Genomic DNA, 15377 nt, shown 5'->3' with positions numbered 1-15377 from the left:
GATAGATGAGAGCACTGCAAGCCATCTGACTGCAAAACCCTGGAGTGGATCAGGCCGTCCGTCCCTGCTTTCCCGTGTGTTCCGGTGTCTGAGTGGTAACAGCTGTCATTGTCATAATCAATGCCCGTTATTCATATATCTGATGTACGCAGAACCTTAAATCATTTTTAATATATAAATTGTTTATACACATTTCACGATGAGCGTTGTGCGCTGTTTTCTGTTTTGTTTTGTCTACAGTATCAGGGTCTTGGACTACCCTCATTACAGCAGCAGACGCTCCATATACTTAATTGGTAACATTGTTATCTCTACTCACTTGGGTATTTTAGTGGTAATTTAATCACTATTATTTCACAACTGTTGGTTCATTTTAGTTGCGCACTTGTATTGTTGTATATTTTTTATTCAAAGATGCCGTTTAATTATAAAAAAAAAATTAAAAAGGGTTAACATCTGTATAGACGTTCCTGTTCATGTGATGAGGGAGATATATATATGGTCTGCCTGGTAAGGAATCTCCATTTTTATGTATATATATATATAAAATATATATCTATATTATATATTATATTAATATTATATATTATATTATATTATTAATATTATATATAATATTAATATATTATATTATATATATATATCTGTGTAGACATGTAATCATTAACTCCTGACAAAGTGTTCGGAACATGTAGAGATGTTCTAGGACTGGAGTCAGCATCGGGTGAATCCTGTCGAGTGTGTCCAAAGGCTGATTTGTATACAACTCTGCTAACGGTAAAGTATGTGGCTTAAATGAAAGACCATGTTTGACCAGTAACCCTGCAGCAAGAACCACCTCTTCGGTAATATCTTGCATCCCAACACGGGTAATTGATTCCCCCTATCCGGGGGAAGAGGAGCTATTCATTTTTAGCGTTGTCTTGTTTAATATTTGACTTCATTCTGTCTTCCTGAACAGAAAAAAAGCGAACAAAATAAATGTTGCGGCAACTGGGTTAGTTACACCCTTGTAACCTGTCACCCCCTTGTGCAGCATCGCTCTGGTCTTACTATTAACCGCCAAAGTTTCATCACCTTTAGCTAAAGAATAAGGGGCACACTGAGAATAGTTGCTTCCAACATCAATCATGTTGTACAGTAGATGGCCATTTTTATTTCCCGGGACTGCAGAGAATATTGCAATGACATATCTACTGAACTGGGGGTACACCACACAAGATTGCGAATCCTAGGACACATTGTGTATGTCGTAACTTCAGGACACATTACACTTCTTTGGTCTGACAAATTTAGTAAAATCCGGCTTTATTCCATAGAAACCAAAATCTGAGAAACCACAGGGTGCTGTATCATTCTGCAGTACCTTGTGCAGTGTGTGGGTGTACTGTATGTGAGTACACAAGCAGTACTGCAAGAGTCAGAACCTTTGAAACAAGAATGTTCTCTTTCTCCCACGCCTCGATTTTTCTATGTATATACCAGCTGATATTTAAGGAACCAAGCTATCTGGAAGTCGCAAAACTGCTGAGAAGCCCCCCGTTCAGGCACGGTAAATGAAGGTTTAGCAAAGTACAGCAGCATGGATTGCTTCTTTAACTCCTTTAGTGCAATATTACGCTGGCAACAGTCTGAGGCTGAAGGGATCAAAAAAATAATAATAATAATGTAGATAGAAATTCGCCTCACCTGCCAAGAACAAGTGGTAACACATCAAGTCCGTGTGCCTTGTGTTTATCAAATGCAAAAAATGACCAGGCAAGTAAACAGCAACATAATTATCTATGGAATGAATAGAAAAAAAGTCAAAACAAACTCTAATCTAGTAATGTTTCATGACTACTGCCCCATTATTGTACACAGGTCACAGAAAGCATAATGCTTGGAAAGACATTTTGACTCTACCCCAGGTTCTTCAAGTAGAAGAGGACAAAGCTATTGTAGAACTGGTCTTATCAGAAACGTAGTAGAAATAGCAGGTGCATTATGAATATACTATCATGTAATTTAATATATCATCCTTGGTAATCCAGCACAAATGTTCCACTATCCACATCACGGCTATGAATATTGAAGGTCACAGTCCATAACCGTGTATCCTTTCTCTGTGGCGGTGAACAGTGTGGAAAACTGTGGCTCCTCGTTTACCTGGAAAGAAACTACCAGTTTAACTGGAGTGAGCTTCAGATAATCTTTAACCGGACTCTGCAATTGCTTAGGGCAGAGGTGTGCAAACTTTTTAGTCTGCGCCCCACTGCCTGTTCCCCCCCTGCTCGCGCCCCCCCCCTTACATTGTTACCGGCGTTTCTGATGTCACCAACGTGACATCATGTGACCACCGCGGCATCATTGGATGCTGCGTTGCCATGGCGACGCGTTGCCATGGCGCCGCGTCGCCAGAAGCCGCCGATCAGGTAAGGGAGTTCCACAGGCCTTGCGCAATGCCCCTGCATTTAATTTAAATGCTTTGGGGAAGAGCGCATGTCCTCTGTAAGCACCGCACCCAGTAGCGGATTTCCCATTAGGCCCAGGCCTAGGGCTGCAAAATTTGGGAGTGGCATAAATGTCCGCCCCCATATACTTTTGCCGCGCTCTCTGGCCTATTGGACCTAATGGGAAGTTACTTTATCTGTTGCGTCCGGCTCCTTAGGCCTGGGACATAGTAAAGAATTTGGTGCTGCTGCTCGCTGTTGCTTGCTGCCGCTCGCTCTACCAGGAGCTTTTTGCTGTCCTGGCAGAGGAGACAGCAAGCGCGCTTGGGAGGCGGGTATCACTGTGTGTGTGTGTGTGACTTGGTAGCTGTCAGTGTGTGTGTGTGTGTCATTGGGTAACTGTGTGTGTCACTTTGAAGTGGTCTGTGTGTTTGTGTGTCACTGGGGAACGTGTGTGTGTGTGTGTATATTATATAATATTTTAAAAATTAAAAAAAAAGACGTGAGAATAAATTATTTATTAACATTGTGCAACTTTGATAAATATATTCACACACACACACACACACACACACACACACACACACACACACACACACACACACACACACACACACACACACACACACACACACAGTGACACACACACACAGTGACACACACACACACACACAGTGACACACACACACACACACACACACACAGACATACATACACACACCTCTGTGCTGCCTCTACTCTGTCTGGTCTGGTGGCTCTGCTATCTCACCAACACAGTAGGTAAAATGCCAGCTGCAGCCCCATTGGATGGGACCGCTCCTCCGCCCCCCCAAGCGGCAAAATTTCAAACTTGCCTGTCTCTTCTGATTTTCTCAGCCTCCGCACGCATCAGCACGCATGCGGAGGGAGAAACTATAGCCGCGCTGATTACAGATGCAGGGGCTTTGTGCATTTGTTCAGCGCGGCTCAGCTCGCCTCAGTGACGCTGATTCCAATATGTCCTAGGCCTTACCTGCCGCCCTCCTCCTGCTCAACCGCAGCGTCAAATGATGCCGCGGATGTCACCAACCACGGCGTCTCGTTGCCATGGCTTAATATTGCAAAAATATTTAAGGACTTTTATCACTAGGCATTTCAATCTAATGGCCATTTATTGACGTCTATAAAAGTCCCACTACATATGCAATGAATATATTATTAAATAATGTGATACTCTTATTATGCCCAGTAGTGTTTGTATTTATAGGTCTTATGTGTATTCTATTTTCTTTTGTGTGTTTTTTGTTTTCTTTAAACTAGAACTATTTGTAATATGTTTAATAAAATGTTTTCACATTTAACATATATCTGTTGGTTGCACTTGCAAATATCTAAATATATAGTTTTTTTATTTTTTATAGTGTACTACTTCTAGCATAGGGGAAGGGAGATATTTTCTTCGTTCTCTTGGAATATATTGATGTAATTTACCCAAATAGAGTTGGCACGTATATACATTATTTTCTTTTTTAAGTGAGTGCAGTTTCATAGGTATTACAGTTCTTTGTTTAATCTTATTTGATTTATATTATTTTTCTCTTTCAATTAAATTAACTTGTTCTTCTGCCTTGCCAGCCAAGAGATGGCCATTACCACATGTAAATACATACAAGGCTCTAGCCCCCAGCCTAGAATTAAATAAGGTAACTTGCATGGAGATATTACCCTGCTGTGCCAAAGTTACCAAAATAAATAAATACATCTATTTAAAATCTACAGTTTTAGCAAAAGCATAGACATAATAAATTAATTACAGAATTTCATGGCATAAATATTTGGTGAGAGAGGGTGGATGGTACGAGCCGCTTCCTCAGAGAACAGAACACTTGAGGAATCTAAAAAATGTTTCTGAAGTGACAAGTCAAAAAGAAAGCAATGTATCTGTGGTGAATCACATACTTAAAATGCATCTAATTTTAAACCATGTTGTAACAGCAGTCAACTCGATTGGAAGTTCAGCACACATCAGAAGAAAAAAACCTTACCCAGATTTATGAAAGATACTCTTTTGATCTGGTTGGAGTCTGTCTTTGCGACTTTAAATGTTTTACTGCACCCTACAAAGTGAGAAATTATATTTACTCAAAGGAATAAGAGCGACCGTTTATATTTTTGGCTTACATGGAATCGTTGTCAATGAAGACCTAAACATAGCATACACTAGCACAGTGGTTCCCAACATTTTTTTTGGTTAAGGAACTTATGTGAAATTTTGCGCAACCCCAACCCTCTTTAATAGCGCGTCTCAGATGCATTGTAAGGAACCAATCCCCCTCTCTAATAGCGCGTCTGAGATCAGATGCATTGTAAGGAGCCCCAACCCTCCCTAATAGCGTGTCTGTGATTAGATGCATTGTAAGGAGCCCCAACCCTCTCTAATAGCGTGTCTGTGATCAGATGCATTGTAAGGAACCCCAACCCTCTCTAATAGCGCGTCTGAGATCAGCTGTAGTGTAAATTCTTCTGCATTTGGTACGATTTTCAAATGACCTGAAAATTGCAGAGATCCCTTTAGTGAGGAACCCCTGTTGAAAAACACTGGGCTAGCACATTGTAAATGCAAAATAAAAATGAGCAAATATAGTTAAAATATGATTTTTAATTTTGTTGCTTTTGCAAGAGGACAAGTGCATTTTCAATGTTAGGTCTCTCAACCTTCTGTGAAGACTTGGCCCCAAATAATACATAAAAATTACATTCTCTAACACCATCATTACCACTACTACTTTAAAGGCCCTGTTGCACTTACATAATTCAGTATTTTGTTCCCATTTAAAACTGCGTTTACTTTTCCTTTATCATAGTTGCAAACTTCTGGAGGATTTAACAGGCACATTAGTAATTTCATAAAACATGGATATAAAGCACATATTTTTTTCAGGGCTTATACAATAGATAATCTTTGTAACATTTTGAACCAGTGAAGCATCGTAAGCTCATTTAGGTTGTAGCAGGACATATTTTATGTTGATTGGACATGCTTTTTACAGGATTTGAAGTCTGAACTTGTAAAACTTTCCACATATCTTAAACCGTGGAACATATTGTACAGTAAAAGTATTAGACAAGATGATACACGCATGTGTTTACATTTATTGCCAATCCAGTACATGTTGCCAAGTACGATTGGGGCTTTAAAGCTGCAATACGGGTTAATGTTAATATATATATGAGTGCTAAAGGCCATGTCTATACATACTGTGCTATATGTATGCACACACAGCTGTCTCTTACACATACAAATACTCCATCCTTATACACCAATAGGGACCACACAGTATCTACACACACTTTTAGTAATGCAACAATCTCTCACATTTCCACACCTACCCACACCATTAATATACACTCCCACTCCACACACACCTTTTGTAAAGCACTGTATACACTGTGGGCTCTTCATTCATTTATATTCACATAGATACACACACACACACTCTTACATCACTAACATTCAGGAACCATTTAACACCTCTAGCCATAAATCACATCTACACATGGGGGAGGGACAAGCACAGATAACATTCCAAGAGACACTGTTTTTTGCTTGCTTTATTCATTGTAACATCGCTGGAAGAAGAGATCAGTGTATCTCGAAAGCTCGCACAAATAAAAGCATTTCGTTAGCCACAGAACGGTATCATCTATTTATTTTTGATTTTATATATATCTTAATATATAAAATTGAAATTTGTGAGTCTGGTGTAGATGTGGTGCATCTGATTGGTCCTCAGCCTTTGGCCAATCAGATTGGTGGCTCTATGACGTCACCCAACTGCCGCCTCACCCAACTGCCACACACACACCACCACACACCACTACACACACCACCTCCCGTCCAGGTAAGTAAGTAAACCGCCGCCTCGCACCCTTGCGCCTGCAGCCTCCCCTGCCAGGTCACACCCCTGCCAGCGGCCCGCCGCCTCAAACCCCTGCGCCTCTTCTCCCAGCTCACACCCCTGCCGCCGGGGCCTCAAACCCCTGCGCCTCCGCTCCCAGCTCACACCCCTGCCGCCGGGGCCTCAAACCCCTGCGCCTCCAGCCTCTGTTCCCGCCTTGCCTCCCAGCTCACACCCCTGCCGCAGGGCCGCCGCCTCACACCCAGGTGCCTCCCGCCGCCTCACACCCCGGCGCCTCCCGCCTCAACCGGCCGGAACCAAGCGGCGGAACGGACGGCCGGGAGGGGGCAGCCTGAGGGAGCGCGAGCTGAGGGCCGCGTGCACGGGAGCCTGCACCTGAGGGAGCACAAGCTGGGGGCCACGTGCACGGGAGCCTGCACCTGAGGGAGCGCGAGCTGAGGGCCGCGTGCACGGGAGCCTGCACCTGAGGGAGCACAAGCTGGGGGCCACGTGCACGGGAGCCTGCACCTGAGGGACCGCGAGCTGAGGGGCGCGTGTACGGGAGCCTGCACCTGAGGGAGCACAAGCTGGGGGCCACGTGCACGGGAGCCTGCACCTGAGGGAGCGCGAGCTGAGGGCCGCGTGCATGGGAGCCTGCTTGCCCGCGTGGGGAGGGAAATGGGCGCGGGGGGGGGGGGGGGGTGTTGGTGTCAGTCACGGCTGGCGGGAGGTGGGGAGCCGCCTGTTTGGATCGCCGGACGTTCCACTCTCCCTACCCCCCCTCCTCCTGTCCACTGTGTGTGTGTGTGTGTGTATGGGAGAGTGTGAGTGTGTGTGTGAGACACTGTGTGTGTGTGTGTGGGGGGGGGAGACAATGTGTGTGTGTGTGTGTGTGTGTGTGTGTGTGTGTGTGTGTGACACTGTGTGTGTGTGTGTGTGTGACTGTGTGTGTGTGTGTGTGTGTGTGTGTGTGTGTGTGTGTGTGTGTGTGTGTGTGTGTGTGTGTGTGTGTGTGTGTGTGTGGGACACTGTGTGTGTGTGTGTGACACTGTAGGGTGGGGACCGGAGCGCATGGGGGGGAGGGGGAGGAGCGGAGAGAGAGGGGGGAGTGGAGAAACAGACAGGGAGAGTGGAGAGGAGGGAGCGGGAAATTTTAAGCCGGCCAGGTGCTTGTCCTGTCCACTGCCGCCCCCCCCCTCCTGTCCACTGCCCCCCTCCTGTCCACTGTCGTCCCCCCCTCCTGTCCACTGTCGTCCCCCCCTCCTGTCCACTGTCCCTCCCTCCCTCTGGGGGTTGGGGGAACAGAGAAAGAGGGGGAGCACAGAAATAGGGGGAAGAGGAGGGAGCGGGAAATTTAACTCACGGGCAACGCCGGGTCTCTCAGCTAGTGTATATATATATATATATATATGTATATAAAGAAACAATTATATATATATATATATATATATATATATATATATATATATATATATATATATATATATATATGTATACATTACCGCATAGCAGCAAAAAGGGAGACAGCACTCAGGTGAATGAAAATAAATGTATTAAATACAGCACATAACTCCAACGTTTCGATCCCACAGGGGGATCTTCCTCAGGGTGGTGCACCACCCTGAGGAAGATCCCCCTGTGGGATCGAAACGTTGGAGTTATGTGCTGTATTTAATACATTTATTTTCATTCACCTGAGTGCTGTCTCCCTTTTTGCTGCTATGCGGTAATGTATACTTTTATTATTTATATGGGACATGCACCTATTCATTATTGAATTTCTATTGGAGTGCCAGTGATTTTTTATCATATATATATATATATATATATATAAAGAAACAATTTTCAGCTTGCACTCAATGTACTAAAAAACATCAACAGGTGCCAGTCTCTAATAATAATAATAATAAAACAACATTACCATTCTCACGTCCGGTAAAGGCAGTCTTCCTTTACCGGACGTGAGAATGGTAATGTTGTGTATATAATATATATATATGTAGCCCTGTTTCCCCCACCCCTAAGTGAGATCAGGGGGTGGTGACTGTAATTAGCTACCGGTGCTGCCCTTTTACCTGTTTGGCTCGCAGGAGCCTAAGCCTCCGCCGCTGGGAGCCTGGGGTGAATTAATCTTACTACTATATGGTGCAGCGCCTCCACCTGTGAGAGATCCCAGCAGAGTGGGAGCAGCCCCTCACAGGACACTCTTACAATGAACCACACAGCTTGGTAAAATAGAAAAGGGCTTTACTGGAACATAACATATATCGTAACGCTCTACTGTAATGACTTACAACTCTATGGTAATACCTTATCACTCTACCAACGTAAGGCACAACTACCCACACACCTCGCAAGGCTATACCCCCACACCGTGTCCACAGTACCCCAAAGTCCCAAGTGTTCTGCAACCCACCCCTTAGGCGTAATCAGTGCCTGTTTGATACCGGTAATGGTGGTGCACTTGGTGACTGTACCTGCCGAGTGTGTCCACACCCGGTATGATGACTCTTCACAAAGGATCCGCTGATCCTGCGATGAATTTGCCTCCGCGTGGGGTGATGTCCCGCCGGACGCTCCCACCCTGAAGACAGTCTCTTTCAGACCAAACTTGCCCCAGACCAACTTGCCAGGCCACGTGCAAACAGTTGTGTCCCTGACTATATCTCACTGCTTAAAGGGCAAGGACTCTAACTGCAAGGGCCTTCCCTACAGCAGCAGCAACCTTTCAATGACTGGGGCCTAGGGGATTACGGGCCTAGTGCAGTGGGTCCCATCCCCTGCACACACAACCTCCCCTGTCTCACTCCCAGCTTCAACTCCTGTCACACACAGCGCACAACATTGTATCAATTCCCTTCTGCAGAGAATCCTAGAGCCCTGTTGGCTAAGCTCAAACATCTGACTGCCTGCAGCTATGCCTCCTGGGAAGTGTAGTTCCCAAGGAGGCTCCTGCCTATGGAGACCGCATGGGCGCCTCTCTAATGGCTGCCTACCTTTTCCTGTCTGCGCCTGCGCTATCCTAATGGCCGCCGCGCCACTTCCCTGCACATGCGCAACCTCTAGAGGGCCTTCCTGCCTCTCTGCCTCCTCCTGCGCTTGGTCTACCACCTGCGCAAGTGCGGTCAATTCCAACATGGCGGCGCCCACCTGGATGGCGGCGCCAACCAGTGGAGAGCCGCCGGAGCCTCCTGCTGCTGGCTATCTCGCCACACCGCCCTAACTAACCGCGCGGCACCTGATCTTACGCCAGGGAGTGCGCGGGGAAGCGTCCCATAGCCGGGTACCCGCACTGGTAAGGGGACCATTAATTTCAGTTCCAGGGAACCTGCTTCCAGATATAGTTACCTCTGTAGTGGTGCCGGTATCTCTGCAGGCTGAGAAGCTGTGGAACTGTTAATCCAGCTGCGGCTTACATTTCCTGCATCACACCGGCCTATAGGAAGCTGTGATGTCATCCGCGTGACTTGGACCTTTAAACTCCCCAGTGATATACCGGCACCCCCTATGGAGGCGTCTCTGAAAGCTAGGAACCCGGGAGCTGAAATAAACGAGGTTCAGCTCCAACCCCCTGCTTCAAAATTGTAATTAAAAAAAAAAAAACGTTTTAAATGTTAAGTGAACCCATATTGCTGCTTTAAGTTAGTTGTAGCATACACACCTGGGTTTACTACTCTGGTATGATTCAGAAATGAAAGTGTTTAGCAGAGCTTTTCAATATGTGCCTCATAATATTCTAGCTTTCATAGTATCAGACTAATGTGGTACAGGTGTGGTTGTTCTACTATATGTGTAATATTGTTACTAATATGATAAATACAAAATACAATATGTAACATTGTAGAATCTCTCTAAACTGAATAAAATAATGAAGTCTCTGTGTTTACTGTGATTTACCAGATATTGCTACAATAGACAGCAGAATTATTGGCACAGAATTATGGACAATGAGTCCCTGCTTCTTAGATCTTACAATCCAATCTTGGTGCCTGAGGTAGAGGGAGATGAGGACTTGCCCAATGTGCAAGATACTGCGGATACTGGGATTCAGACCAGTTTGCAGCTATACATGTACACAAAAGCAAAGACTAGAGAGTTGTACTCTACCTTTATGTAAAAATGCGACTAGGTAATTCACTTCCTGCTCCACTTTGAGAGGCGGGGTGTAAAACAGGCAAAGACCACCTACAAAGCAAGCACACTACCTTAATACAAGGTGTACAAAATGTATTCAATATGCTTACATACTATGCCAAGATCTGTGCTTTTTCTTTAGTTTCACGTATGGAGCTTACTAACTTATGTATCACAGTGAGACAAATCATCTACACATTAAACTGCCCCAACATTAAACTTTGACAGATGGTGTGCAGTTATTTTGTTAGAACATTTTCAATTGTAATGTTATATACTCACTATTCTCAGTTTGGTAAAGTACTCACTGCCATGGATCAGACTAAAAATACAAGCACATTTACATGCACAAATATTCTCACGTGAGTACAGGATGCATTATCTACAAAGAATATTAATGACAAACTTCTTTAGAAACAAAATGTAATTATTGGGGGGCATTCTGACACCTGGTCGTACATCTATTTTTATTTTTAAATGGAAGGAGACTGCATTTGTAGTACGCATTTCTCTTTTTAATTAATTCATACCTGTTTTATTTGTGAACACTTGCAAACTTAGAGAAGGAGATCTCGCCATTCCTCTCTCTTCATAGAAATCATTACCGAAGTTGACCAGACTGAAAGAAGAAGGTATAAATTGGGTTCTAAAGCAGCATTTCACAGTCATCACTGACTAAATAATAATAATAATATAATATAATGACATGCGCAGGAACTTCCCCCACCACGTACGTTTTAGCAATGTCCTTAAAATGGCACCTGTTTTGTATCACTGATTTCCATTATTCTTATGCAGTGCTGAACGTGTGCTCAACGCTGTACACCATGAGATACACATTGACATATGGAAACCATGCGAGAGGGGGGTCCTTGTCCCCAAAGAGCTTTCAATCTAAGTGCAGTGAGAGATGAACACTAGCACATGTCAAAGAGACGGGTGCTATAGAATAAGCTAATATGTGATCGAGCAGGGGTGCTCAACTCCAGTCCTAAAGCCCCCCCCCCACCCCCACCAGGTCAGGTTTTCAGGATATCCCTGCTTCAGCACCGGTGGCTCAATCATCACTCTTCGACTGAGCCTTTGATTGAGCCACCTGTGCTGAAGCTGGGATATTCTGAAAACCTGACCTACTTGAGGACTTGGAGTTGAGCAGCACTGTGATAAAGTGTGCAAAATATGAATATAGACTTGTGAGAGGGGGGTCAACACGGGCGGAAGGTCTATTCTAAGGCTCTCTCCAGGAGTTAGTTTTTTTTTTAGAAAAGTGTGTGTAAGAATGGCAAATCCTATGAACTTGTAAAACGCAAATATCCTGCACAGTACACAGTATTTTTTTTACGACCGTCAAATATTTTAAATATTATTTTGCTCCAATTATGTAGTTTTTTTTTTAAACCAACTGCTCCATGAACTTAATGATAAAACAAAATAATAGTCTAAATGCACAGGGAATGCGGTGTTATGAAGCACAAGAAATAACACATTTTCACCAGAGAAAACCAAGACATGGTTGAGTAGAGCCTAGGACCAGCTCATAGACGTTCTGCTTATTTTCTCAAGAGACTGCGTTCTGCGTTCCTGTGGAACGTTGATCGCGAGCAGAGTGGCAGAGAAACAGAAGAAAATGACTCCTCTTCTGATCCAGTCATCAGTGACGGGAGCAGTCACATGATCGTGACATGCCAGGGAGGCTCTGGCACTCCAAGGGTTGTGGTGCAAAGATCTCAAGTGCCTCCTTCTGCACATTTGCAAAAAGGCATTACAGCAGTGTTTTTCAACCTGGGTTCCTAAGAACCCTTGGGTTCCTCAAGCATCCCCTAAAGAGTTCCCTGTAATGTTTTGGTTTTCAAATACAGAAGCATTTACAATGCCCCTGATCACAGAGTTGCTAGTAGAGATGTTTGTGGGTTCCTCAGAATTTCGCTTAGGGTTCCTTAACCAAAAAAAGGTATGAAACCACTGTATTACAGGTGCAGTCCCACACTATAGCATATACTGTACGTGACCTGCTCAGAAGTGAAAACACTCCGGGAAATACAATTTTAAGCAGTTGCTTTAGAATTTGAGGTGTAGAAAAGGTTTCCTAACAGGAGCACTGATATCCCAGAGGAGAAAAGTACAACAACCAGCATTAAGTAGTCAATACATACTGCTTGTGTGAAGCTTCATTTGGTAATCAATGCATGGAACAGGGAAACATTTAATTCAATTATCGATATTTGTAAGAGTCCTTGCAAAAAAAAAACATTTACATAAATCTCTTCAAAATAGCTGCTCTGTGATTGTACGAATGAGTATTTGATACGGAAGGAAAATTGTCAGGAAAACATGGAATGTGACCCAGATAAGAATTACTTGGCTCACGAGTCTGCCCATTTTCTTATCTGCTGTAATACCTCAGATCCTATTTGATCCGTGGATTTATTTAATATTTAGAATAGCCTTATCTCAATCAAGCAAAGAAAATGTGTAAAAGCAAACAAACACACAGCCAAACAGCACATTGAACATACAACTTTTAGAGGTGCTGTTCCAACATTAGTTAGGCCCAGGGCTGCCAACAGAGGGGGAGAACCGGGACAAGTGTTCCGGGCCCGGTAGCTGCGGGGGGCTCGGCTGCCGGTCATCTCGTCGTCACCGGGCCCGGCAAGCTGGTCTCAGTTTCCAGCATGCACCAGAATGAGGAGGCCCCACGGGAGGAGGCGCTCGCCGCAAAGTCAAGTGAGGGAGGCCCCGCAGCTGGGGATAGCCGGGCCTGGCGACAGAGGATCAGCAGCCGGGGCCCCCGCAGCCAGCAGGCCCAGCTAGAAGCCTGAGACCATCCCCAAGGTAAGTCTGAATTGTATATGTATTGGGGTGTGTTTTTTTTAATGTATTGGGGGTGGGGGAGGGTTGATATCTATTTAGGGATTTGTATGTATTTAGGTTTTTTTGTTTGGGGGGTGCGGGTTTATAAGTATTTGGGAGGTGTTTTGTTTTTGTGTATGTATTTGGGGTGTGGGAGGGATAGTTTTTTACATTGTATTTGGAGTATGTGGGGTTGTATATATTTGGGGGGTAAAGATTTCTTGTATGTATTTTGGGGTGCGGGAGGATTGTATATATTTGGGGGGTGGGAAGTTTTTTGTATTTGGACGGGGTGGGTTTTTTGGTATGTATTTTGTGGGGGGAGATTGTGTGAGGGTGGAAGGAATGAATGAGGGAGAAAATGAGTGAGATGGGGTGATTGAGTGAGAGTGGGGTAATTGACGGAGAGGGGGTGTAAGGGAGGGAGTGAGTGAGGAAATGGAGGGAGTAAGAGTGAGACGCAGGGAAAGAAATACATGTGAGGTGGAAGGGATTGTGTGAGAGTGGGGTAATTGATGGAGGGGGGGACTGAGGAAGAGAGGGAGCGAGACGGAGGGGAGAGAAAGACATGGGAAGACGGGCGGAAATAGAGGGGGCTCGAGAGGTGTGAATTGTGGGGCCTCGCAAGATAGCCAACACGGGGGGGGTCGTTACTCTAGTCCTAGGACCTGGGAAATAACGTTCAATTTATATAGCATTACATAATATATTTGTACCTGAGACTATTTAATTAGATCAATCTTTTAATAAATGAAATATATCAAAACTAAATCAGAACTGTAGAGTGTCAGCTGGGCTTGTCCCCCACCGATGGCTCACCTCTACTCCTGCCCTACGCATTTCACTACCCCTGAGGAAGCTACCAGTAGTAGTGAAACGCGTAGGGCGGCATTCGGGGTGACCCATCGGAGGGTGACAAGCCCAGTTGACACTGCAGTTTCGTTCCTGTGTTTGCACTGACCAGACAGATTTCTGGAGAGGATCCACATTACAGCAGACTAGCAGAATTGTTCCAGTAGCTAAAACTGTAGAAACGAGAAGAGCACAAACACCCTTCTATGTTCCAGTAGCTAGCTGGTCTCTTTTGGACCCCTCCAGAGCGTCCTGCATGCCTATTAACCACATTTGTTTGTGAGGTTTTTAACTGTATTATTCCAATTTTATTAGTAAAATTAATTTGCACCATGTATTCTCTTCTAGTCCTGAGGTGAATACGGAAGCTTCTGCATCTACCTAGACCCATGGAGAAGGGTTATTCTCATTCATGCTGGAAATCCTGAGACACTTGTGAGTGCATTAACTATATGTTACCCTAAGATGACACCATTGTTAAACTTTATTGCACTATTTGTATTTTCTCTGTGTTTATCCCCACACATCACCACAGGAGGATTCGCTCCCTGTCTTTTGTTCCTGTTACCTTTAAAGACCTTTTTGGAACGTCTTAGACTGGAGCAGCAGTCCACTGGGGTTGTATTAATCATCTAGATTCACATATCACTTTTTCGTTTAAACATTTGCGCTTTTTCTGTTTGCACGTACTCTTTGGATAAGAAAGTTTTTTTTGTTTTGTTTTTTTTAATCATCTCATTTTTTTTTTAGATCCAGACATGTGACTAAAATAACAAAAATATGCTTACCTCACCCCTTGGTCACCAAGAGAGATGTCAAGTGTAACTTCAAGCTAACACAGAAAGGATTGAAATATTTTCTCAATAAATCACATTTTAATTATAGATAAATGATCTATATCTGACAAGCGGCGTACTCTATAAGACAGTTTAAAAAATAAAAAGCATATTGACTTTGCATGTCCCCTCATGTGATAATCCCTTCTCCAATATAGAGTAGATTTAAAAAAAAAAAGATATACCGGTGAAAACGTGGCGTGGATTCTTTTATATGCATCATTCCCAATTACTCCATGTCTGAATTCTGCTACCGGTATGGGGCGCCCAGTTAGGCATCACGGCCAGATAAAATAGAGACGAGAGAGTCACTGGGGCACTCTTATATAAGCATGTTCTTTATTGGACACAAAAGAATAACCAGTATTGCACAGAAAGGAAAACAAAGTATTCAA

General features: G+C 44.1%; 1 protein-coding gene across 2 annotated transcripts in view; it reads right to left on the bottom strand.

The window, feature by feature from the left end:
* Nucleotides 1-15377, bottom strand: part of GSAP (gamma-secretase activating protein) — a 95835-nt gene that overhangs the window by 50238 nt on the left and 30220 nt on the right. For both annotated transcript variants that reach the window (XR_012801611.1, XM_075599623.1), the window contains exons 11-15: nt 14935-14978; nt 10975-11063; nt 10418-10495; nt 4457-4528; nt 1690-1782 (exon numbers count right to left, since the gene is read on the bottom strand). Coding sequence is in view for 1 of the 2 variants with exons in the window: in XM_075599623.1 (XP_075455738.1) it covers nt 1690-1782; nt 4457-4528; nt 10418-10495; nt 10975-11063; nt 14935-14978 (376 nt within the window). In the remaining variant the exon portion in view is untranslated. The remainder of the gene's footprint in view (nt 1-1689; nt 1783-4456; nt 4529-10417; nt 10496-10974; nt 11064-14934; nt 14979-15377) is intronic.

The sequence above is a fragment of the Ascaphus truei genome, chromosome 5 (genome assembly GCF_040206685.1).
Source record: "Ascaphus truei isolate aAscTru1 chromosome 5, aAscTru1.hap1, whole genome shotgun sequence".
Classification (NCBI taxonomy): Eukaryota; Metazoa; Chordata; class Amphibia; order Anura; family Ascaphidae; genus Ascaphus; species Ascaphus truei.
Note: the sequence above shows the minus strand (reverse complement) of the source record. Positions and strands in the feature narration are given on the sequence as shown.